Source organism: Poecilia mexicana, unplaced genomic scaffold, assembly GCF_051168715.1.
Source record: "Poecilia mexicana isolate PSO_F unplaced genomic scaffold, ASM5116871v1 scaffold_9, whole genome shotgun sequence".
NCBI classification, from domain to species: domain Eukaryota; kingdom Metazoa; phylum Chordata; class Actinopteri; order Cyprinodontiformes; family Poeciliidae; genus Poecilia; species Poecilia mexicana.
Window position 1 is genome coordinate 3,666,369 of NW_028263378.1, and position 26,643 is coordinate 3,693,011.

The 26,643-nt window shown below is 37.5% G+C and overlaps 1 protein-coding gene across 2 annotated transcripts; it reads left to right on the plus strand.

Annotated features, from left to right (window-relative positions):
- The first annotated feature begins 399 nt into the window (after positions 1 to 399).
- Positions 400 to 26,604, plus strand: cds1 (CDP-diacylglycerol synthase (phosphatidate cytidylyltransferase) 1). Of its 2 annotated transcripts, XM_014994645.2 has the most exons (14): positions 400 to 737; positions 5,227 to 5,384; positions 8,820 to 8,916; positions 9,044 to 9,141; positions 10,486 to 10,625; positions 11,875 to 11,933; positions 13,819 to 13,901; positions 14,091 to 14,178; positions 16,862 to 16,930; positions 17,962 to 18,114; positions 18,199 to 18,318; positions 22,052 to 22,155; positions 22,252 to 22,426; positions 22,546 to 26,604. In XM_014994645.2, the coding sequence occupies exons 1-13, from the start codon at positions 669 to 671 to the stop codon at positions 22,385 to 22,387; spliced, it is 1,374 nt and encodes a 457-aa protein (XP_014850131.2). In that variant the 5' UTR covers positions 400 to 668; the 3' UTR covers positions 22,388 to 22,426; positions 22,546 to 26,604. The 2 variants fall into 2 exon arrangements, with proteins under 2 accessions (XP_014850131.2, XP_014850130.2); XM_014994644.2 differs by having other exon boundaries at positions 22,252 to 26,604.
- Positions 26,605 to 26,643: the final 39 nt, after the last annotated feature.

Consider the following 26,643-nt stretch of genomic DNA (forward strand, 5'->3'; position numbering starts at 1 on the left):
TTTCTTTTCTTGGACATTTTGATGTTAGCTTGTCGATGTCTCAGTTTTATTCGCTGGGAAAATCAATAAGCAGCTTGAGGTGACTCTGCTGCTCTCTAGTGGCGAGAAGCCGTAATGTTGGCTGGTAACAATCGGAATGCATTGTGGGAGATGTAGTTTGTAGTTAATTCGTGCTCAAATCCTATTTTAAGTAAATCATCGGCCTATAAAATGCTGGGGGGGCACATAAAATGACATGGCGGGCCACATGTGGCCCGCGGGCCTTGAGTTTGACACATGTGCTTTAGACTTTTGAGGGGAAATTAAAGAAAACCGCGCCTGAGAAAAGCTTTTATTTTTGAAAGCCTTCGCCGGAAGTGGTGTCCATGATTTCTCGTGCTTCGCAGCAGTAAAAAAGGCAAAGCAGGGACTGCGGTGGTAAACAAACAGGTAAAGCAGCCGTGCCTCGTCCCGCGGAGCTGCGCTGTCGGCACCGGTTGACTTTCAGGAAACTTGACCTTCTTCTCGGACCGCCTCTGAGGTCGAACCGGCTCTAAAAATCCCGGACTTCGGCTGTTAAAACTCCAAGGTTCGTCCCCGGTCCTCTCCCTCTCTCCCTCCCCGCCCTCCCTGCCCTCGGAGTCGGCTTATGTGACACATTAACGTCCCGGGGGCGAGACGAGCGAAACATGACGGAGCTGAGGAAGCGAGGCGCCGGTGGAGGAGACCCCGACACCGCCGAGAACATCAGCGACAAGGTAAAACGCACCTTTCGGGCGTAAGGAGACACCGGTATCACCGTGGATCCTCGTCCTGGAAACCAGTCCGGCTGGTTGTTGCTGGAGAGCCGGGTTAGCCAGGCTGGTTAGCTGGTTAATCCAGCTTCAGCCGCAGCTCGGTCACGGATACGGTTCCGATTGGGAGCAGTTCGGGTTGAGGTGATACCTTCACCTATTTATCATAGCCGGACTCGTCAGGCTGCTGCTGACTAATAATAAATATGTCATCCTGAAGTTTATGTCTGGATTAAACACTAAAGGATTTAAAGCACTTTTAAACATTGACTTTGTTGTCTCTAAGTGACTTTGTAACTAATTTAAGTGGACCATGTTAAGTATTTTATATAGAAATACTAGAAATAATTATTCCACACAATCAAGTTAATCAAGTAAAGGGGCTGATGAAGTAAATAATTATTAAAATAATGAGGCATTAAAAATGAGATAAATCAACAGAGTTGGGTTGCATTCAAACAGTTACATTTATTTGAGTAACTTTTTTGAAAAGTTCACTTTTAGGAGTATTTTTACTACTTTTCACTTCTTATTTTTACTTGAGTAATTTTATTATAAAGTATTTCTTCTCTTATTTAAGTAAAATTTCAGGATTTTCTACCCACTGAATGAAAAACAAACATGTTTTAACAAAAATTCACCAGACACACACCTGGAGTTTCTATTAAAGTTTCTCAAGCTTAATAAAACCTTAAAATGCACTGCATCACTGTCACATGACCTGAAATAAATGGCAACAAGATGTAAATAAATATTGTCTGAATGTTTATTATTGGCTTTCTGATTCCACAAATGTATTTATTCTAAAATGCTGTTTATTTTTGACTTGATTTACAATGTTTTCATAAATAAAATTAATCTTGAAAGACGATCCCCCAGGCTGTTGCGATTCTGCTGAACTCGGCTTAAAGTTGAGTCTAAAACAGGCTGACGATGCTTAACTGGCACAGGGTAAAGCCATGAATTAAAGAGACAATTGGTGCTTGAATGGCAGCCCACAGTTTCCATTGATCCATCTGTATCAATGAGCATTAAATTCCCACCTGACTTTGTTTGGCTGCTGAAAGCTTCTTATTGCTTCACACTGCAGTTTGTCAGAGGGGAAAAAAGCAGCGTTGTTGAAAATGGAGATGCTTCTCTGAGGAAGTCGCACTTTCATTCTGGTGTTTGCGGCTGATTGTTCTTCTTCCCTCAAGGATTAGGAAACTTGTCTAGGCTGTGATTTAATCAGCTTGGTCCTTTAAAATCCCAACTGTTACAGGACAAACAGCATCATGGAGACCACAGCAGACCGATCAGAGAGGAGGTTTAAAACATATTGAGGTTCTAAAAAATTATCTTAAAGGGGACTGAACTATTGTGTAAAATTTGTAAATTTCCCCTCATTTTAGTACTTGCATTTGTGTTTCTATTCCTTCTAAAAACAGCCCAAGTGCTTAAAAAATACAACAAAGAAAGAAAACAAAAAAACACCTGACCGGTTTTTGGCAAAAAGTTTAAATTCTTTTGGTGTCTGGAAAATGAGCCGTTTCAAAAACTCTGGAATGTAAATCAGCAGGCACTGTGCCGTTACCTAGCAACCCCAACAGAGTTTGGCCCGTTACCTAGCAACCCGAGCTGAGCTCCAGCAAGTTTGGTCAGCTGGTTTTACTGCTGTATGCACTTTACAATGGCTGCTGGAAAAGACAAGTGTTTTGTAGTCGACTTACCATCCAGAAACCACTTGCCAGATTCTTGTTGGTTTTGCAGTAGGCTCCACTTCTGCTTTTCAAATATATATGGTTGTATAATTGCACATCTGTTTGCAGCCATTTTCACATGCGATTGTAAATGTTGAGTCTGTGGGCGTGGCCAGCAGCAGCTTCTTTGAATTTAAAATGACAAGAGACCATAAAACAGCTCATTCTAAAAGGAACAGATTAAAATCTCATTTTCTAAGAATTATTTTGTACAAGAAATGTTTGTATGGCCCCTAGACCTATCTTAATTTGTTTTAGGAAGCATCAAGGTCACCTTTAAGCTATGCACATCTCAGAGCTGTGATCAGTGCATTTCCATTTAGGGTCACTGATCTTAGGCTGGTTTGAGAAACAAAAAAATCATGTCATCTCTAGATATGCAAAGCTGGCAGAAACATAGCCAGAGATGGCTAATTATACATGCATGCCACACCTTTCAGATTTCTGTTTGTATGGAATAATAGAAACGATGAATCATTTTCCTCCCAAACTTTGTACAATTTGAAGTTAATGAAATGACCTGAAACCAGATTTAATATTCTCACTCTTAATTAGAACGATCTCATCCTTTTTATTTATTTACTTTTTTCAATGTCCTGAAGCGATTTCTTTCCTGTTGTCAAAGCTCTAAGCGAGGTTAAAGGTCAATATATCCTCTGATAGAACAGAGACATTTGTTCTCTGTCCCAGAGCTGCAGGGACAAAATGACATCATCCAGTTCCTGCAGCTCTGAGAGACATGAAGAGCTGCAGGAAGACAGGCGGGTGAAGAGTTCTGTCAAAATAATCAATCAGTATAATCAGCACTACAAAAAAATGTAAAGATTCTCTGCAGTAGATTTGTTTGTTTCAGCAGCTTAGGACACATGCACATTTTTCTAGTCATTCTAGAAATTATTCTTGGTTATTATGGGATTTTAATTACTCATATCTGCTTGTTTATGTTGCAAAACATTTTTAAAGGTTTTATTTGCTTAGCAGCTAAAATAACGTCCTCTGTTTGATTTATAATTCAGTTTTGCATGAAATCGAGTCGTTTTTGGAAATCAACCACACTCCACACCTGTCATAATAACACGTTTTGCTGGATGATAAATTGTTCCAGAAATTATTCCGATAAATTATATTTTATTTTGAGACCTTTTTTAAGTAATGATGGCATAATAATGCAAGAACACATTAATGACCATTTAACACTGGAATATTTAATGAAGTTCATTATTTTGAATATTACCATGACTGGTTCTGGTTCATCATCAATGGCTTTCTACAAACCAAACCAATCTTTAGTGTTTCTCTGTCAAATTTAGCAAAAATATATCGTTTTAGAGCAGAACAATTATCAAAAGATGAAAAGATATACTCCCTATTCCCTTTATCCTGAATTTAAATCCAGGTTCATCTCCTCTGTCTCTGTTTTTACACCAACTAGAGTAACCCACACTGCAACCCGACTGCTTTCCCATTTTGTGAGCTCATTACGTCTGTGGACTTAAGGCTCTGTAATTTAACCCTGATGACCCCGTTTAACCACATTTGGCAGCGTTTGAGTAAAAGAGCCCATGAAAGGTAAAAACAGGATGAGGAGGAACAGCAGAGAGTCTCAAGTTAAGAAAGGAAACGCAGCAGCTGGTTCCTTCAGGGGGAAAATCTCCAGCTCACCTCGTTGAGATCAATTAATGGAGGTGCCTCAAGAACACAATTAACCGTCTTAATCACACATATTAACACAAATGTGTGTTTAAGTCCCTACTAACTAACCGTTTCCAGTTTTGATTGTTTATGCAACGTTTAATATTTTATGATTGAATGTTGCAAAAAATGTTTTACAAAATACTAAAAGTTAATAAGCATCAGTGTATAATATGCAACTCTTATTTATATTTGCATCAAAGGACATTTTGTTTGTGATAAATATCCTGGGAGGCTCCTGTAACTTGGTGCTGCAATCTGACACTTAAATTATTAAAGTATTTTTTTATTCTTTACTGGTGCAAATCTGGTAATATTTACATCAGATCTGCTTCTCAGTCAAACACTCCTAAGAATATTTGTAAATGGTATAATAGAGGAACATTGTGATGAGCTGAAGGCGCAGTGTCAGTGTGGAGAAACTTCTTAAAGAGACAGAGGCTCAATTTCAAGCTGTCATATTTCTAAGTCATGTGAGGTCTGAGGTCAAAGAGTCAAAAACTTTCTGGAAGAAACAAGAAAATTTCTGAGCCCCAAAAGTCGAACATTTTCAAGGACAAATTCAGAAGTTTTGAGATTAAACTAGGAAGAGTTTTTGTTTTTTCAAAAGATTTGTTCTAGAACATTTCTAAGCAGAAATGTACTTTTCTCTGTTTTTCTGTCTGCAACGGCCCTAATACTCCATCGAGGAGGATTTGATCCTGGATCTGTTCTTGGGTTGGGGATTGGAGGACATGACCCCACTGTAATGTAAAATAACGCTGGAGGTGACCATTGGTAACCATGGAGGCACATATTGTCTTCTGTAGTTGTCAGTCTGCAAGTTGGATGGATTTCATTTGACAATTCTGAGAAAAACGATTTTGCAACAAAATAATTTCTCCTTTTTAACTCTAGTACTCTCTCAATATTTACATGATTTCATCTCTCCTGTTTTTAAATGCTTTCTTGAGCTGCTAACTCCTATTTATGAGTCAGTGTTTAAATACTTATCTGCTTTTTTTTGTTTGTTTTTCTGGCAGGAAGCCGATGGCGACGACAGGCTGGGCCTGTCAGGCGACACTGAGGGAGAATGTGACGGTGACTCCAAAACGGACACTCCAGATGTTCCCGCCTCCACAGCGGACACGGACAACACTCCAGAATGCCTGAACAAAGCTCTGGAGGGGCTTCCTCCCAAGTACGTACTCCTCAAACGCAGATATGCATCTGTTCTGTAACACTGAAGGTTTTCTCGTACAGCTGGACAATAAATCAATAACATTGTATCTTGTGATTGAAAATAAATCAATATCAATAGATAATCTCGGGGATGTAGGCAGAGGAAAGACTTTAACTGCTCAGCTTCTCATTGCTAGCTAAGCTAGGTTGGTGGAATCAACTAACCCACCCACCCACCCACGTTTTGGTTACCTAGCAACAACCTGCTGGGTAGTTTCAAGTCCCCCCCTACTTTGGTTACCTAGCAACCATCTTCTGCTAAGCAAGATTTTGCCTCATATCTGCTTAATGTGGAGTGAAAACTGTGGATACAACAGAAAAAGTTATGCCACCATTTTGGTAGTATTTCAGATATTTAAAACAAAAAACAAATCAATAATTATTGACATTGACTGATATGAAACGCCAATGTGTTCAGCCCTATTTTCTTGTGTCTGATACTTTCTGTTGTCACCATTCTGTGAAGCCACACAAAGATGGCTGATTATTGGCCTTTTTCTTAACTAAACCTCTGCCTTCTTCAGTGCATGTTCTTTCCTGGAACGTTTTCAAACGGCTTCTGTTGGTTATTTCATATGAGAAGTGATGGCAGCATTTATCAGAGGAGCTCTGATAAGCCAGGCCTGACTGCAGCTAAAGTTAAATTTGCATGCATGTGTTATCTTTAGAGACGACACCAAGTCTGACAGCAAGCAGAAAGAGATCTCAGTTTGTAAGTTTGGTCAGTAGTCACAGTTGATTTTATTTCCACAGAAACACTCAGAAAAACATCAAACCTCCCCAAAAAACAAAATCGTCTTCCACACTGCATTAAGGTTAACTGGGCCCAGAAAATGGTGCATAGATATTTTGAATTGAGGAGAGCTGAAACGAATTGTTTAAATAATCGTCAACTCCTTTAGTAACAAGGGAGTAACAAGCCCAAAGTGAAAATATATAAATTTATAAATATTTTACATTCCAGATAAAAAAAGATCCTTGTCTGTTTTAGCCAACACTCCTCAAGTTGCATAGTTTTAGCTTCTCCTGGTTCAGATTTACTAAAGGAACGCTACGTTATTTCATTGTAGGCAATAAAACATGTATTTTCTTAATTAAAAATTATTTGTTTATTTATCTTTTAATGTATGTCTAATATTGTATAAAAAGTAAAAATATCTTCATATTTTTAAAGGCCATTTTTAAAATCCGATTAATCGCCAGAATAACTGATTAATCGAGTAACTGATCAAATTATCAATCATTCAATATTTAAAAATTACATTATCAGACTGACCAAAATATAAATTTAAGTGGAAATGTTGGTATTCTTAGGACAGAAATGATAATAATTCATATAAATAACAAAAAACAGAATCGAGCAAATCAGTTTCTTTCCATAAAAAACGGATGAAACTTTAACAGAAGCTGCAGCTGAGTGTCTGTCTGGTGACTTACTGGTTAAAACATCCAGTAGGTAGAAAATCCAGAAAGTTTACTCAAGTAAAAGTAGAAATACTTCAAAAGGAAATTACTCAAGTAAAGCAAAAAGTACAGCTTAGTAAAAATACTGCTAAAAGTAAGTTTATTTTCACAAAAGTTACTTGCATGTAATTGAGTAAATGTAACCAGTTGCTGCCCAACTCTGGTTGAATCCAACTGATCTTTTCTTCTTCTTGGTCAGTTGGAATCATCAAAATTATTTCTATTTGCTAAATGGCAGAAAACTCAACCCGAACATTTTTTGTGGCATTTTTGCATATTGTACACATTTTTATTGAATATTTATTGTTCCTAATGGGTTGACAATTATGATCATTCAGAGGCTTCAGGAGGAGCAGAAATGTCAGTTTGCCCCAGACGAAGAGTTTGTTTTGGTTTGCTGGTGCCTGACGGAGATAAACATAGGAAGAAAGATAAGAGTCTGACAAGATGAACGCAAACGGCAGCAGAGATATCGACACTATCGAGTGGAGAAGTCCTCGACAATGGGCTGTTTTGTTGTGCAGTGAAGGAGTGGAGGGTGTGACCGCTGGATGACTGGCAGGTCATGGTGCGTAAAGGTTCATCAAGCCAAAGGGCGCCGAGCAGAGAGAGGGAAGAGGACGAAGCTGGACTTAGATTTCAGTGACCATTGGACGTCGGTGGGTTGAGATGAATGACGCAGCAGAGGAGGGATGAATGGATCTGGAGGTGAAGACTGCAGGAGGGGATAGTGAGCACTCAGCAGTGAGAGCGTTTCTCCTGATGCAGCGGTTTCTCTCCTCCATTCACAGACGGCCGCCTCAGTTTGGCTCCTGTGAGGTCACTTCCTGTGTTTTGAAAGGTTTCGCCTCAGAGCTACAAACATTTCACAGTGAATACGAAGCTTTTCCCCAGCAAGCACACATTGGCAATGCATTACATCACACAGGGATGAGGAAAAGACGGTTTTATTGAAGAGGAAAAGGGATGATGAATTTAGAAAATAATAAAATAAAATTCCCTTCCCAGGTTTCTGACTTTAATGTCAATTTTTATCTTTTTTTCTCTTCAGAAATCTGATTTATTATCAGATTTCTGATTTTTTTTCTCCTCAAATTTTTGTCTTCAGACTTTTTACTTTAATCTCAATTTCTGACCTTTTCATTCAGATTTTGCTCTTCAATCTCAGATTTCTGATTTAATTAAAAGACTGTTTCTCAGATTTTTTCCCTTAGATTTCTGACTTTAATCTCAATTTGTCTTTCTCAAAATTCTCACTTTAATATCAGATTTCTGACATTTTTCCCTCAAATTTGAGTTTTTTGTTAGTATTGTAATTTTTTCCCTTAGATTTTTGACTTCAGTCTCAGATTTTTCTCTTTAATCTGAAATCTCACTCTTTAATCTCAGATTTCTCTCTTGTCTTTTGTCTCTTAGAATTGTAATTTTTTTCTTGTCTTTTTTTCAACATATTTCTGACTTTTCTTCTCAAAATTCAGATTTAGATTTTTCCCCTCAGAATTCTGAGGAAAAAAAGTCTGAGTTGTCCTTTGTAATAAATATTTTTTTATTTTTTAATTATAAATTGAATGAATGACGCAGCAGAGGAGGGATATAAATCTCAGACTGTTTGAGAAAGAAAACCAGAGTAAATAGAAAATTCAGTTTTTAAGTAGTAGTGATTGGGTATGATTAACAATTACTTGTGATTAATCACATTTGGCAGGATAAATATTGATATATTGATCTCATCTAAACATTTACTCTCATAACTCTTATTTCTTTATCTCAGATAACATTAATATTTTCCCCACTTCTATTCAAATATTCTGCTAATCACGGTCCTCTGTTGAAATGTGATGGTTCTTCTGTTGATCGTTGATTTATACCCTCATGTTAAATCTGATATAACAGCCATGCATTTTCTCTAAAAGCTTGTAATTCTTCACAGATGGAGGAACTACTGGATACGAGGACTTCTGTCCATTTGCATGATTTCGGGTTTTTTCCTTATGATCTACATGGGACCCATCATGCTTATCTTTGTGGTAAGTCGCAGTGAGTCACACTGGAGACAAAACTTTAATTTATAAAACTCTCATGCGGTTGCTGTGTGTACAAGTTGAATAAACTTTAATTTTTTGTTTTTTGACTCTCCTTTTGCTTGTGTTCCAGGTCATGGGTGTGCAGATCAAGTGTTTCCAGGAGATAATCACCATCGGCTACAGAGTTTACCATTCCTATGAGCTGCCTTGGTTCAGGACTCTGAGTTGGTGAGGAAAATCGATTAATACGTTAAACAGCAGCTACATCTTATGAACACACAGTTATGCTGCAGTTTTTCAATGTGTCTCATGAAGTTTCACTTTGGTCTAAAATATTCTTAAAGGGCAGTGTTCTCTTAAAACGGAAAAGTTTTCTGCAGTTTATTTTTACGTTTGATTATTTTAAGAATTAAACCCTGCAAAAACACAAAATCCTACCAAGAGTTTTTGTATACATATAGTTCAAATTAAACATAACTTACAAGTAACTTCAGCAAGATAAAGGAGCTTTAGAGTCAATAATTCCTTAATATTGATAAATATTTCACTTGTAATGAAAATTTGTTCTGTTATAAGTGAAATTATCTGCCAGTGGAACTAGTACTTTTTAAATAAATATTAAGAATTACTGGCTCTAAAAAAGCTCCTATATGTTGCTGAATAGTTATTTGTAAGTTAGTTATGTTTTGTTTCAAGTATACTAAGACATTTGTACTGGAAACTAGACAAAATACTTGGTGAGATTTTATTTTTTGTAGTGTAAAAACATTTTCTGTCATTTTTAATTTCTTGTTTACAAACAGAAGTGAGAAAAATCTGATTTGGTATGAAAAATGTTTTATTTTGAAGCCACATCGTTAAAAATACTCTTAAAATCTCCAATTTGATGTGGGATCAATGTGTCCAACCTTTTCCTGGAGCTGTAATAGTGGAGAATAATTTTCAACCAAACCTTTCCCTAATCAGAACTGAAATAGCTTCAGCTATGAGATAAAAATCTCCACCGCAAACATGCTGTAAATTTGACGCTTCTGTCAAATTTAGAGCAGGAAATGTTTCCTTTTATAAATCACGCAGACGTACTAAACAGGAAATACATTATGATTCCCAGTCTACTGTTTACTATCTAAACTAATACAGTATCAATTACACTTTGTGAGATTTGCATATTTTGGCGTGCGTGCGTGCGTGCGTGCGTGTGTGTGTGTGTGTGTGTTCGTGCGTGCATGCGTGTGTGTGTGTGTGTTCGTGCGTGCATGCGTGTGTGTGTGTGTGTGTAGCATCCCCACCCTGCTGCTGCTGTTGACACTTTGCATACACACCCACACAATGCAAAGATCAGAGCAAAGATCACTGCCATGCTGGAAGTAAATGAACACTTTTTATTTTCCTACCAAGGTCACCACACACACACACACACACACACACACACACACACACACACACACACACACACACACACACACACACACACACACTCTCACTCTCACTCTCTCTGTAGGTTAACATGCAACAGGTCAACCCAGTGACCCAAACAATAGCTTAGCACCAGACCTGTGCTTTCTGCCTCAGGTACTTCCTGATTTGTGTCAACTACTTCTTCTATGGTGAAACGCTCGCGGATTACTTTGGGGCTTTGGTGCGGAGGGAGGAGCCTCTGCAGTTCCTTTCTCGCTATCACCGCTTCATTTCTTTCACTTTGTACCTCGCAGGTGAGTCGCCTTCAGTATCTTGGAATAACAACACATGACCTTTGACCCCTTTGATTCAGATTCCATCCTCAAACAGCATTGGTTTTTTGAAGAAAAAAAAGCAACAAATCCCCTTGGAGCTTTAACGCTGATTTACAATCACATGAGCTCATTCATATCCTCCTTTTACTGTTTTTATCTTTGATCTTTCATTTGCTGGTTGGACAGTTTATTGATCTTACACCAGCTCACATGCAGCACCCTCTGAAATTATGAGCAAGAAGCGTTAAAAAAGCCTTAAATTTAATTTAATTCCAGGGATTTTCCCAGTAAACTAGCTGAGCCTGTTCCTAGGGGCGCTGGGTCACTCCACCAGTTGCCCCGTTGTGTTTTTGATCTGAGTGAAGTTGCCCCCCAAATCTTCTTCAGATTTAACAAAATTGATGTCAAACATTTGTGCAGCAAAATTTTTATTTGTGCAGCTATTGTTTTTAAGATATTAATGAAAAAGATTTCAGAGGTCAAAGGCCAACGCTCACATTTACAAAATCAATCAAATTTGGTGTCAGTCAACTCAGTTCTGCTTTTATAGCGAGAAAAAAAGTTTGTGCTGCTTTTGCTTTGAAAATATTGATGATGACCTCTGGAAACGTCTTTATTTCCAGAGGTCATATTTAAAATTATGGCAGCACAAAAGAAAATTTTTGCTGCACAAATTGATCAACATCAATTTTGTCTGGTTTGAAGGATATATTTATTTATGATTTATAATACATAATGGCAGCTACACAAACGTAGCACAAACTTTTGACACCAATTTTGTTAGATTTGAAGAAGGTGGGGGCCAACTTCACTCAGGTGTGTTTTTATGTTAGATATGTAAAAAGTTGACACATTTTTTTAAAATAAAACATCCACTATAAAGAAAATACTTCAGTGGACAGAATAAAACGAGTCTTTGGTCTTAGCATCCTGCGGAGTGATACGGTTATCAGACAGTTTCCAAAGCGCCTGACAGTGAGTCAAAGCGTTGCATTAAAGCTCATCAGACAAGATGCATAAACCAGCATTAGCAGCTCTCATTTCAGTTTAGTGCACCGCAGGTTTAGGTGTTGTGTAATTATTGTAACTTTTATTATGTCAGTGAACATATGAAGTTGTTTAATGAAATGCATGGTTCACCTACTCCCTACAGCACAGAGGAGACTGTTGTTTAATCTACTGTACACTGCTGAGTAAAACTGACAGCATGTTGTTTACTCTTTCACAGGTTTCTGCATGTTTGTGCTGAGTTTAGTGAAGAAACATTACCGCCTGCAGTTTTACATGGTGTGTATCAGCAAAGTAACCATCTCCTCTGCTTCACTGCGTTGAACCTGCTGTCCATCCTCTTGGTCTGTTCTCTGCTTTTCATGCGTCAAACTGAGAAGACTTTAATTTGGACTGATTTTATGCACTAGTGAAGTTATTTTGGCCTGTAAGGCTTTTAAAGCAGAATACGCTACAATAATGCAACTTAAACACTGAATTTCTGCAGTTAACAGTGGACTGGCGTAAAACTAGCTGGATACTTGGCTCTTCTAATGCTGTTCTTGGCAGAACTGGTCTTTATTTAATTGGTATCCTGGCACCACCCGGCTTTTAAACATCGTCTGTTAATTTTCTGCAGGGTTTGGGTCCTGAAGCTTAATATTATGAGGAAATATTTATGTTGCAACATAAACAGATTCTGCTTGCTGACGATGACTACCATTAGCTTTAGCTGTCAAGTTGTCAACATAACGCACTAAATCTTAAATGTACACTTCATATATAGAAGAAAAAAGGATGCAGTGCTTTGCCAACATAACTAATTAGATAACGAAATTCCATAGTACAACATTTCACAGGTCAAGAAGAAGTTTTAATTAAAAATAAAAGTTGGTGAGAGAGAATGAATTAGGTCATTTATGTTAGCTTGACTATGACAACCTTAACAGGTAGATGTGCTGCAGAATTTGGTGAGTTTCAGTTCAGCTAAAATAAAAATATTAATAATAAAAAGGCAACCCACACACAACAACATATGAACAGTGGAGCAGGTGGTTAAATTAGCTTATCAACCACTGCTGTGTTAGATTAACATGCATCGTGCGTTCAGACAATCACTGCACAAGGTCATAAAATAACAATAAATGGTACTAATGCCAAACTTCTGCTTTGTAATCACTAATGCCAAGATTAGTTATGTTTCAATGCAAACACTGCTGGTTCTGACGTTAGAAAAGTCCTTCAGAGGAAAGTTTAAGTCTATCTGGGTTACTGTGCCTTGAAACCAGATAAAGAACTATCATTTCTGCCAAAAAATAATAGGGATCTAAAGTCCAGAATTATTACACTGCAAAAACACAAAAAAGAAAAACTGGACACACAAGCTTAGAATAAAATAGACACTGCAAAAACACAAAATATTAACAAGTATTTTTGGTCTAGTTTCTGGTGCAAATAAATACACTTGAAATAAGACAAAACTAACTTACAAGTATTAACTCAGCAAGATGTTTTGAGTCAATATTCCTTAATACTGGTGAAAAAGTTCTAGTTCTGTTGGCAGATAATTTCACTTATAACATGGGAAAATGTCTTGTTAGTAAAATAATCTGCCTATACAGCTAGTAGTTTTTCATCAATATTAAGTAATTATTAACTTTAAACAAGCTGAAAAGTTGCTTGTAATTTAGTTTTTTCTTATTCCAAGTGTACTAGACCAAAAATACTTGGTAAGATTTTGTGTTTTTTGCAGTGCATGTTTTAAGTAAATTGTGCGCTCAGTTTCTCTGAATGTTGCATAATCGTTCCATTCTGAAAATAGAAAAGCTGACATCACCCATTTAAAAACCCCAAGTTAAGAACTCATTCATGCTGATCATGTGGCTGCAGTTGATTATTTTCAAAATATGACTAATTCTGGCTCCTGTGTCGTCCTGCATTCATCATGCTGCAGCGTTACAGTTTGATTTTGGTCTTTTTCGCATGCACCCTCCTGAATTTCCAGTGTGAACTCTGTCCGTCTGTCGCCTGCTTCATTTTGATGTTTCTGATCGTCTCCCTCCGTCGGCGTCATTCACCTGTTTGGACTCCTTTTATTTCTGACACGAGCTCACTTCTGAACAGGCACAACGACATTCCAGTCCAGTGAAACTGTGGTGTTTGTGTTTTGTGTTTGCCATTCCAGTTTGCTTGGACCCATGTGACCCTGTTGATTGTGGTAACTCAGTCCCACCTTGTCATTCAGAACCTGTTTGAAGGAATGATCTGGTAAGCAGGACACAGACAGCCACGATGTGCCATCACTAGTGTTGTGGTGCTCTGTTTTTGTGTGTCCTGTAGCAGCAGTAACCAAATAGAAACTGATTTTAATTAGTTAAATAATTTAAATGGAATAAATGTTAACTTGTTGTTGTGACTTCAACTGCCGCTCACATAGCTGACATTCCTGCTTTCTAGGTACATTGTTCCCATTTCCATAGTGATCTGCAACGACATCATGGCGTATCTGTTTGGATTCTTCTTTGGGAGAACTCCTCTTATCAAGGTAAAGCAAGCTTTTTTTCTTTTAAATGCAAGTTGTAGCTGATTTATGTGGGAAATCTCTTTTATACTCAATACATTGATTTTTGATCAAATATCTTAGTACACGTGAAATAAAACAAAAGTAACTCACGAGTAAGTTTTCAGCAAGAAATATGAGCTTGATTTATGTCAACAGTTCCTGGAAAAGTTTTCCTCAGCCATGTTTTAGGTCTTTAGCTGTGTGTGAAACCTCTGTCCTGTTATTGACCTCGTTTGGGCCCAGCTGTCCAACCGGAGACCTCGTATTTCACTACTTTAGCTGAGCCACAACAGCATGTCATGAAACCAGCGTAAGACCTCAGTAGGTAGGGCTGAAACGATTCCTCGAATGATTCGAGTACCTCGATTACTAAAATTCCTCGAGGAAAATTTACCTGCCTCGAAGCTTCGTTAATTTATGTTTTATTAGTTAGCGCACCGTGTTCCGGCCGGGACTTCATTTGCGTTGCGCGGAGCTCTCACTTCCGCCTCTGAGTTGTTGACAAAAGCTAAGTCTCAGCGGCATAAAGTCCAATCTTCAAGATTGGCCCTTGGGGATTTTATTGATTGATGATAATGCCCGACTTTTTATCGTTTTTGGGGAACCAATAAGCATCCTTAAAATGACTGGGGGAATGCCTGGAGTACGGCAGCATTTCTCCTACGGTGCTGCTGGTTGAAAGCGAACGGCGGGAAGAGCGCTGAGGTGAGCGGATAGCCTGAACAGGGCGGGCGGCTGAGTAGCTGATGCTTACCGTGTAAATGTAGCTTTACCGACGAACCGCACAATAAATTTCATATCCCGGTCTGAAGAAACGGGTGGCGGAGCGCATCGTACATGGCTGGTAGATGAGTTTCTGAGTGTGACCAGTGAAGGTGTCGTAAATATCCCGTATTGCTTCCCCCGTGTTCGTCCCCCGGTCTAACGGTTCGTCAGTCCGCTGGTCTATTTCCTCCCCTCCACCCCATGTTCGTTCATTCGCCCTCTCCTCCCACTCCAGGCACATTTCCCGTATTTTCAAACCCAAAGCGTGACAGGTTAGGTGGCAAGGTGAGTTTAATTAATCTATTAAACTCACTGAAGATGAATACATAAACTAAAAGCTGGATTGTAGACATTTTTTATAAGCATATTTGTGAGCCTGCTTCTTTGTTATTAAATTCAATATAAATTCAGATTTTTCTATAACTTTTCTTCTGGTTAACTTAGAAAGTGAGCTATTATTGTTACAGGTTAGTTTTCTAAACTACAAAAAAAGCAACTGTTAGGGATGCTCAAATATGAAAAATTGGACTGATATTGATATCTGATAGTAACACCGGTATTATGCCAGATTTACCAATATTTCATTTTATAATTTTTTTTTATCCGATTACTCGATTAATCGTAAGAATAATCGATAGATTACTCGATTACTAAAATATTCGTTTACAACAGCCCTATCAGTAGGTTTACTGAACTCGGCTTGTGACGGGCAGCTGCAGGTGGAAATCGTTGGTTTTAACGTCTGACTCGTCAAACCAAGTGGTGCTCCAGTCTAAGCTCAAGACTTTTTATTTCACAGTTTTATTACCATGTAGCATAGTTTCATTTTTCTTATCTCTTTGTTTCTTGTTGGATTCTGTTGGTCTGTTTTTCTTGTGATGTAACTTTTACTGTAAAGAGCTTTGGTTGCCTTCGTTGGTTGGTATTAAGAATTGAAGGTGAAGGTGTCTGAAGACTAAAACCTGATTACCTTCGGTTCTTGACTGATCATGAATCTAAGCTGCTTATCTTGTACTTCCTTAAACTTGGTGTTGATGGAAGTTCATGGTGATCAATAACTTCAAGGTTTTCAAGGCCTGTGTCAAATTATTATGCCTTCCAGTTGAAATATGTTTACGCTGATGTGCTGCATTTGGTTTCCTCCAGCTGTGCATCGTGACCAAACGTCTATACTCTGGTTTTATCTGCATTTTTCCTTGGGTTTTGTGATTCACTCAGGGTGAATTCAGTTAGTGTGCTTTAATCAAACTCTAGATCGTTTACCTAGAAAGGTACAAAAAAATCCTGCAAGCTCTAAAATCTGACGCCACACCATTTTGTTTACAATAAGAAGGAAGTTGTCTTCAGAGGTTTTTAAATGCAGAAGGAACAATGAACATCAAGACAGCAGTAATGTTGGTAATATTAATCATAAAATGGTATTCAGTGCAAAGGGACCTGGATAATGGATCGGGGGCGCTGGCCCATTAAAGGTAAATCGAGCAAGTCTGCCGGATTATCAGGTGTGCAAGTTTGAAAAACTAAGTCATGCTGCTCTGGTTTTCAGAGAGAAGATACTTTCTGAAAAGGCAAGCTTTGCTTTTCAGGTTAGGTTCAATCCCATCTCTCCTTTTAAAGTTCAGTCAAACCAAATCTGGTTTCAGTGAAGACATGCTAGAGAGTCGTCATGAGAAACTCGTCAAAGAGATTTTAAATAGTCTAAAATGAAACAGACGTCTGTTTCTGTGCGTTGGTGGGATTTTATCTCCTTGTTGACACCGAGTCAGATCAAAGTACTGCATAAAAAAACGATTTCTCTCGAATCACAAGCGGTTTATTAATGGTGGATAAAAACATTGTCAGCTTTGTTGATGCTGGAAACAGCTTTTCACTTCTTCTTCTCTCTTCGTTCCCCCTGCAGCTCTCGCCCAAGAAGACGTGGGAGGGTTTCATCGGGGGATTCTTCTCCACGGTGGTCTTTGGCTTCATTGTGAGTAGTTAAGGTTTCACAGCTTCATCACACGCTCAGCATTTCCCCCTAAATGGTTTCTAAGAACCCAGAGAAGGATGAAGAAGATCTGGTTTTACAGGAAGCTATTAAATACTACATCACCACTTCTGGAAGACATTAAATCAGCGATTGGATTTGGACAAATCTAGAAGCAACCTGTGATGCTCGCAACACAGTTTGAGAACCATGGGAATATGAAATAAGGTCATCTGCCCATTGCTTCTACCGTCTCACTTAAATCAGATTAAGAACCAGTTCTGTTTTTATCCCTGCTGCCTGCGTAGATTAAAAAACATCTTTAATGTTTTATCTGTTGACAGATTTATTTTCTTCTTCTTATTCACTTCCACACTTCCTTAAAAAGCCTTAAATTAATGTATCTAAAAAATTAAGGCCTTAAGTCTTTTGAAAAAGGTAAGATGGCCTTAAATATATTAATCAAAAGTCTTAAAATTTGCAAATAAAATGGAAATTTATTGCCAGTTACCTAGACAACATTCCTTTACCACCCTAGAAATCCCTTATACTTGGTGTTTTCGTCTCTGAATTTAATTGAAGGTGGCTTTAAAAGGTCTTAGAAATTCTTAAATTTGACTTGTTTACACCTGCAGATAACCTGAATACATTATTATTAGGTTTAGGACTGAGATTAAACCTCAGAAAAGAACTTTTCCAAAAGTTATTAATGCAACATCTCTTTATTTTCTCATATCACCGACTAGGCCTGCCCCAATAAGCATTAGATCAATTAATCGCATTATAAATTAAAACAAGCTCAACAATTTGAATTTGGATGATTTATTGTTTCTCTCTTTTCTGTCTACCAAAAACTGGATGATAAAAGTCTTCAGTCTGGTGCTTTGGGCTCAACTAGTCCTTTTTTTAACGACAATTTTGTTTTTACTACTTGAAAATATTTTCATTTATTGCTATAATTTCTGGGACAATTTATCATCCAGTAAAATTTGCCGTAACCGGCGCATCACTCACGTCTTTTTCTTCCCCGTCAGCTGGCCTACCTCCTGTCGCAGTTCCAGTACTTTGTGTGTCCGGTGGAGTTCAACAGTGAGACCAACAGGTTCACGGTGGAATGTGAGCCGTCTGATCTGTTTGTCATACAGGAGTACACGCTCCCTGCGGCGCTGCAGAACACGCTCAGCTGGGTGAGACCCGCTCTTCATCCGCGCTATTATTCAAGAACGTCCTGAATGGAGTCATGAAATCCTGTTTTTTTGTTTCCATTTCAGAAAACGGTGAACCTTTACCCCTTCCAGATCCACAGCATCTTCCTGTCGTCCTTCGCCTCCCTCATCGGGCCGTTCGGCGGATTCTTTGCCAGCGGCTTCAAGCGAGCGTTCAAAATCAAAGTAAGGAACGTCTCATCTCCTGAAGCTTGATTTTTTTTTTTCCTGGTTCTTCTGACAATCCGTCTTTGAGATTTACCATCAATAAAAGTCTGTGTAGACAGACTAATCACGTTTATTTGTGTAGCACATTTCAGCTTTACATCATGAAAACACAAAATTACAAAGTTATGAAGAAAACACCACACAGTCAACAATTTAACAAGCATTACATTTGAAGAGTGAAATATGTTTCATGTATTATGTTTCTAAATCAGCTCTAAGCAGGAGGGGTTTAGTCTGGATTTAAAGGAACTCAGGGTTTCGGCTGTTTTGCAGTTTTCTGGAAGCTTGTTCTAGATTTGTGGAGCATAGAAGCTGAATGCTGCTCCTCCATGTTTGGTTGAGATGAGCCGTTGCAGGAATCGGTTGGGCTGCTTCGGCTGAGGTTTTATTTAAAGACTCTGTTTGCTCAGCAGAGTTTTTGACGGATCGCTCAAACAGCAGCACAGATTCTCTGCTGTGGTTAGTCGAGATAAAACTGCACCACCTGCTGTCAGGCCTGCTTCAACGCCTCATCTAATTATACAGGAAAAAACTCTCGGGGTTTGATTAATCACTCAAATTGCTGTTGGTCTTTGCAGAACGTCTCCATCTTTGGTAAATGAGGCAGTTAAACATGATAATTTTCCTAAATCCCTTTTAAACTGTTTATTCTCTTGTGAAAAAAGTATTTTCCCCTCATAGATGGTTTTACCTGGATGAAGACGGTTGGAAGATCTCAATAGCAAGATTCGTATGGGTGCTTGAAATCCTTGAAAATGCTTGACTTTTATAGATGTTTACAAAGTGCTTGATATTCAAACTGCACAGGTTTTTAATAAAGTACAATCTAACGTTTGATTAATTGGTTAGATTTGGAAAGTGTCATTTACAGTTGAAACCAGATATTTTTATACACCTAAGTTAGAATTACCAAAGTTACTTTGTTTTGTTTGTCGCTGCTGTAGGATGATATAATAGTGAAACACACTTGGGCCATTATCCAGTAACATTCTCCTTGTTGCTAGAAGTGAAATAAAATTATTTTATAGACCGTCAAAGTAGAATACAGAGGAGCTCACATCGCATTTTTCCATTTCATTTCCTATCAATTTCGTATCAATCCTCACAACTATAAACTGCTTTATTTATCTCTTAAGTATGATTCAGAATTTTAAACCTGATGGATTCATGAAAAATCCTACTTAAATTAATTGTTTTAATATACCATTGTCATTCTAAACTTAATATTTAACCATTAAAATCCCTCTTTTAATCCCTAGCCTCTTGAACTATACCCTTCTGAAGTTCGTCATGGCGCCTAAAATAATTAAGTGACGCAGTTGCAAAGGGTTAATAGTTAGTCATGGAGAACTGATCTGACCGTTTCCATAGCAACGATAAGAAGCAAGACATTCCCCCAGAACTGCAGTGACTGGTTGTAGCTATGACCTCATCTATGACATAGATCTATGTCATAGATGAAAGAACATCTGAGGTTCTAAATGCTTGGATCCCAAACAGGAGGTTAAATCAAAGCAGCTCAGTGACTCTTTGCAAGGTGTTTGACCAAGGATGGAACAGGTGTTGTTTTTTCCGCTCACTTTTGGTGCTGGATATTTGATCAACACTGGAGTGAGGAAAGTTTTTAACAAACTGCTTCCAGGGATCAAATTTGATATAACTAGTCATAAGGACGACATTACTGAGTACGATGAGTTCGATGACTATCTATTCATCGACAAGGAAGCAAACCACGGAAAACTGCTGAGTGTAAAAACTCAACTTCTGCGCTACAAAAGCGACTTTGGAAGACCGTACCCAAAAGAGATCTGTCCTTGGGGACGATTTAGCCAATCTCAGAGAGGAAACTTCCCCGGCTGGGCAAGTTGGTGATGAAAAACAGACCGCTGAGTCTAAAAGCTCAACTTCAATAATAATAATAATAATAATAATTACTATTAGTAATAATAACAATAATAATAATATTATGTTAATCAATATAATAATAATTATTATTTATTATATTGAAAATTATTATTACTATTGATAAAAATAGTAATAGCAATATAACATAAAGTTATAATTTAACATTATTATTGCTATTGTTTTTTAATGATAATAGCATTAATAATATGAATATTAATATATTTGTATTTTAATCAATATACAATTAATATAATAATTAATATGATACTTAGTAATATAATAATTATTATATTGCTAAGTATTATACTAAAATGATTATTATAATCATAATAATTATTGTGAATAACGATAATAAAAAATTATCAATATAATAATAATAATTAGTATTACTTATATTGATAATTATTATTGTTACTATTTCTAATGATAGTAGTAATAATATAATATAAAGTTATAATTTAGTATTATTATTGCTATTATTTTTTATTATAATAATAATAGCATGCTGTTATTAAAAACAATAGCTATAGTAACAGTATTACATTATAATAACATAGTTATCATTTAATAACTATTAAATTAATATAATTTATTATATTAAATTAGAATGACAGTTATTCCTATTTTTCTTAAATAATAGTACTACTGTTAGTACTATTATTATTATTATTATTATTATTATTATTAAATAACAATAGCAATAATAACATTAACTCATAATAAAGTATTATTGCTATTATTATTATTTAAAAAAATAAATAATAATAATAATAATAATAATAAAGTTCTTTAACTTCATTAAAGAACAAGAAAAAAAAATCAACAAAACGTGTTCAAATTAATGACCCAACAACAACAATTTCAGTAATTATTGTTTCAACAAGGTGTTGCGCAATCCTGTACATTTTGGTACCGTTACCAAAATAAATAGCAGACCAGGAGTTTAAAATTAACTAATCAACCACGGCTGTGTTCATAAGTTCCTGAAGAAATTTAACCGGGGCCTGCCAAAGTGTGCCCGTCGGCTTGGACCCAGCGTTCTGATGCTAAAAATTAGCATTAATGTTAAAGAAAGCTGCAGTGTAGTCAATAACCTGTGGAGAGTCAGAAGCATGTGGACTAAGCTGTGCCTGTACCATTCAGTGTGTTAAAATGAATGCATAAACTAAAATTTGCCAAAATGCTAATGTTAGCATGAAGTCTATCAGTAGCATGTGGGGCATCACTAGAGCACTGCCTTGCGAAGCTTATAATCGTCAGTCGGACTGAATTTCTCGTTCAACTATTGTACTATAACAGTGAACCAGGTCAGTACTGCACGGATGAGCTCCTGAGGCCAAGTCCGGCTGTGCGAGCTGTAGCTGGATCTCTGGGTCCAAAGTGATGGGCACTCTTCTTGCAGGCCCTTTTTAAATTTATTTTTGTGTTTTTAATTGGGGTGAAAAGACACATTTTGGCCCCTGAGGACTTTCAGCTAAAGGTTTTGACACCACTGGTTTAAAAGCATTTTCTGACACTGGGTCTTCAGTGAACCGTAGTGAGAACCTAGTCAAAGTCTGACCTAAACCTTAATTTCCTATGTGCCTGAATTAAAACAATTCTGCAAAGAAGAATATTTCCTCCCTCTCTGCCTGAACTTTTACATGTTTGCTGTTTTTCAGCTTGGTGGAGTTAGTCTTTCAGTCTTACACTTTTCTTTCTGAACCTGTTGTACGAGGGTCATGGACAATTATATCGAAAGTCATGGAGAGTCATGGAAAAGTCATGGAATGCTCTGTTCTCCCAGGATTTTGCCAACACCATCCCGGGCCACGGCGGCATCATGGACCGCTTCGACTGTCAGTACCTGATGGCGACTTTCACTCACGTCTACATCGCCAGCTTCGTCAGGTGGGCAGCAAGGATAACGTCTTTTCCAGCGTTATTGCTACGTTTGTTGGGCTCTCTCTACACTGTGGTACTTTGACTGGGCCGTTTGTGTTGCAGAGGTCCGAACCCCAGCAAAGTGCTGCAGCAGCTGCTGACGCTGCAGCCGGAGCAGCAGCTCAGCATCTTCCACATCCTGCACTCCCAGCTGAAGGAGAGAGGCCTGCTGCCGCTGCCGGCCGTCCAGGCTGAGTGAAACCCACTCAGGAAGTGTGTGAGGCGGTTCCCTTAGCTAGTACGAGCACACACACACACACACACACACACACGCACACACACACACACACACACACACACACACACACACACACACACACACACACACCTTTGGACTGTGCTGTGTGTTACTCCTAGATCCATCATCAACCTTCTAGATTTGAGGCGACTCTGGAGGGGGAAGAAAAAAAATGTACCAAACCAAACCCAGGAGTTGCTGCCGCCGGTTTGCTTTTGACCGCCTTCGCTCGCTTTTCCAGCGCCGGCGAAGGAGGACGAGGAGGAGTTTGGATTCTGAGAACGGTGAACTTTGCACTGACTTTTCTGATGTGAACTCTTAAGAGAAGCTTCCACCAGCAGAACGGACTGGTTCACGGACTCCGCTCTGCACATCCACACATGTAGCATGCATGCAGCGGCGGCGCATGCAGCTGCGGCGCATGCAGCTGCGGCGGCGCATGCAGCTGCGGCGGCGCATGCAGCTGCGGCGCATGCAGCAGCGGCGGCGCATGCAGCGGCGGCGCATGCAGCTGCGGCGCATGCAGCAGCTGCGGTGCATGCAGCGGTGCATGCAGCGGCGCATGCAGCGGCGGCGCATGCAGCGGCGGCGCTGCCTCCATCTCCTTCCACTGGTAGCTTTTAGGTTTCTAACCAAACGTTGGTGGAAACGGATCGACTGCAGGCGCAGATCGTAGATCATCATCTGCACACCTGACACTTGAAGAAATATATTGTACAGAAATATACGTAAATATTTAGCTGAACAAATACCTAATATATATATTTACTTAGAGATTTGCTGTGGGAAAAGAAAAAAAAAACATTTTAAGCTGTGAGAAATGATATGCAACTAAAGAGATAATTTCCTTTTTAGCATGAACAAAGTTTATCTTTAACAGGCAGCCATGTAGGTTTACGCTGAGGTTATTTAGAGACGGTGATGTTTGGTAAAGCTTTACTTCAAGAAAAGGATGGAAAAGATTAGGAGTCACAGTGGGATTAGGAGATCAGCGCTGCAAGCTTTAATCTAAACCCGAGTAGCTTATCTGAACATAAACAAAATAGATTAACTGTTTTAAAATAACGTTTTAAAATCTTCCTAGCAACACCTGTAAAGCTCACACAGTGTTAAGGTTTACATTTTCTCCCAAATTCACTGATGAATTACTTTTTATTTTATGGTAAAATATTGTTTTAAGCATTTAAACTGTAACACTGCATTATAAAACTGTTAGTGAACAATAAGGAGGCTGAACTGATGCTGTAATTACTGTGACTTGTGGATTAAAATCTTTATTTACAAACCACCGTTACAGACAAAAAAAAAACAGGATTGCATTTCATAAAAATTTAATATTTATAAATCAAACTACTAATCTGAATAATTGCCATTTTTTTTATTTATTTTTTATTCAGTTTCTGCTGGGCATTTAAATTTATTTATTAGTTGCATTGAAAATTATAGGAGAGTAAATATGTAACAGGTTTACTTGGTTAAAATAAATACTATTTGTATATATTTAAAAAATAAAACGGGTACTTGAAGTGATTTGATGTAAAACTTAATCATTATATGTTAAATTCATATAAAATTATTTATTCTATTGTTTAAAGATTCCTATGCTGAAGTGCAACATGAAATAATTGTTGCTCATCAGGTAAAAACAAATAGAAAAGGGGATTTTCTGGGGGAAAAAATAATAAAAATAAAGCAAAACCCTTACATGTATGAAGTGTTACTTGATACTTAAAACATTTTATCTTATGCTAGTAAAAATGCGGTAGAACAAAAAAATAATTTTTTTTAGCTTTTTAATATAAATATTTTATTTGACAAATTGAAATAATTAGGTTTGATTAAATTATCTATTTGTTTTCCCAGTTTAACGAATTGATTTTAAGGAAACGTGTAAATGAGAAATATGTGCAGTTTAAGACCTGACCAGCAGGTGGCAGCACTCAGCTCAGTTCTCAGAAATTCACAGTTTTTTTTCTTCAGTTTCTTAATTTGGAAACTGGAAGCTGATGGCGGTTGTCCCTGCTCTAATTATTTTTCTCAAAAATAAAGTTTTTGCCTTTTATTTTGCCGTTGGAACATTTTTAATGGGAATTAGAGATATTTCTCCCTGTTGGATTAGAAAGTTTATAGAGTTCAGCATGTGTTGTGGTTTCTGAGCAGTACTTCCATCTGTTGCCACTGAATGATATAGGTTTAATAACTGAATCATATCAACCCTGGAGAAAAGGCAAAAATAACAGATTTCTAAACTAAATAATTAGCTAATAAACAAGCAAAAATTACTTTATTTTCCCCCATATTAGAAGAAAATCACAGGATAGCTTTAATTTTCACTTGATCTTTTACTGAAAAATGTATTCAAGTTCAGATTTCTAAAGTTGAGGAATTTCATATTCATTGAGTTTAAGTTTTGGTTTCACTCTAAAATCTAAATTAAATAAAATATATAATAAATCTGAATCATATCTTATGGTTTTACCCTCCACCTATACAACAGAATACATAAAACCAGCAACTCTATTATTTTGTCTATTTTGCTGTCTTATACTTTTTTCAAAATGTGAATTTACTTTTTATTTTTTGCAGATGAAATTAAATTAGAGGAAATATTGGCGCCACATTTTAGGTTTACTTTTTTTCACCAAAACATGCTTTTGTGTGAGCTTTACAGGAATTTATCTTCTGATCCAACTTTAAACATGAAATGTTCCTTTAATGAAAGCTTAGCGCTTCCTTTGTTTTAAGCTGTGGTTGCACTGTAAGGTGGAGGCGGGTTATGCTGCGGGACAGTTAAATCAAATTGATTTGAGCAGGGAGGGTTACATCAAATCAATGTTTATAAGAGTAAATTATGAATGTAAGATGGTGTGAAGCATCGGTACGGTTTGTTTTCTCTGTACAGTAAACGCATCAACATGAATCTGTAAACACTAGAAGGTTTTATTAGAAATGCTGTTTCCATGCTTACCATTCGGGTCGAGTCAAACGATGCGTTACCGCGCTCTCGCATCCAAGCCAGATCTCTCTGGGGAGAAATGTTTACCAAAGCTTGATCAACGCTCACTTCCTTCCGGGGACCTCCGGGGGGCGCCAGCGAGTCGGATCCCTCTCTGAAACAACACCCCAAAGCAGAGAGCTAATTCACGTCAGTTTTTCTTCTTGAAGGTTCTAATTTATTAGTTTAAGCGGTTCTGAGTGTTTTCCTCTGAGATTATCGGGACCAGCTGTAAATGTTCTCTAACTGCTGCTGTTTCCAGACACTGAAGCAACATCTGCAACACTATTATTTACATTTTTACACATTTTTAAGCTCATTTTTACAGAATCTGCAGAGAGCCTCTGGGATACTTAAAGGGAAAGGTCAGGATTTTATTTTATTTTTTATTTTTTGCAAAGGTTTGGTAAAAATATATTGCTTTTTTTGTTTTTATAGTAAGAATCTGATTTAATCTAAAGATTTCTAACCAATCTTGGCTCTGAATGTAACAGTGGATTCCCTATTTATTTGGCAAAATACAAAATATTAACCCTATTTTGCAGGTGGAAATGTGCAGAAAACATTACAGTCCTTCACTTTGAGCAGCTTAACGTTTTAAGTAACTTTTTAGCAAGATATAAGAGCCTGTTTTCAGTCAATGATTCCATCTTACTAAAAAGTTTCTTACAAGTTGGTTTTAGTAAGATATTTGCACTAGAAACTAAGCCAAAATTACTTGGCAAGATTTTGAGTTTTTGCAGTTTATGTGAAAATTCAGAGGCCAAATTGTCTAAAAAACAAACAAAAAACCCCCATAAATCGACAGTGACAGATTCTAACGGCCACAAGACAAACTCAAGTCTAAAAAATGATTTAATTCCAGCGGCTCTCTCAAGGTTTCATTTTTATTTTATTTTTTAACTTAATTTATGGATCTAACGGTCATGCAGACATAAATGTACAGACCAGAAAGCACAAAGCTGTTGCGACCCAAACGTTCAGGTTCTGCACTTTATACTGCTGGTTTAGTTTGTGTGTTTTGGTCGATCGGTTGCAGAAATGACAGCATTTAGCCTTTCGGATCAAATCTTTATCTTGTGCTGAAGGAACCGAGCAAAACAAAGGTGTAACGTGAACACTGATGTTTTAGAGATGATATGAAGACTGTAATGAAATGAATAAATTTTTTCTTTAAAACAAACATCTATTTTATTGTGACCTTACAGATGACAAATCACAA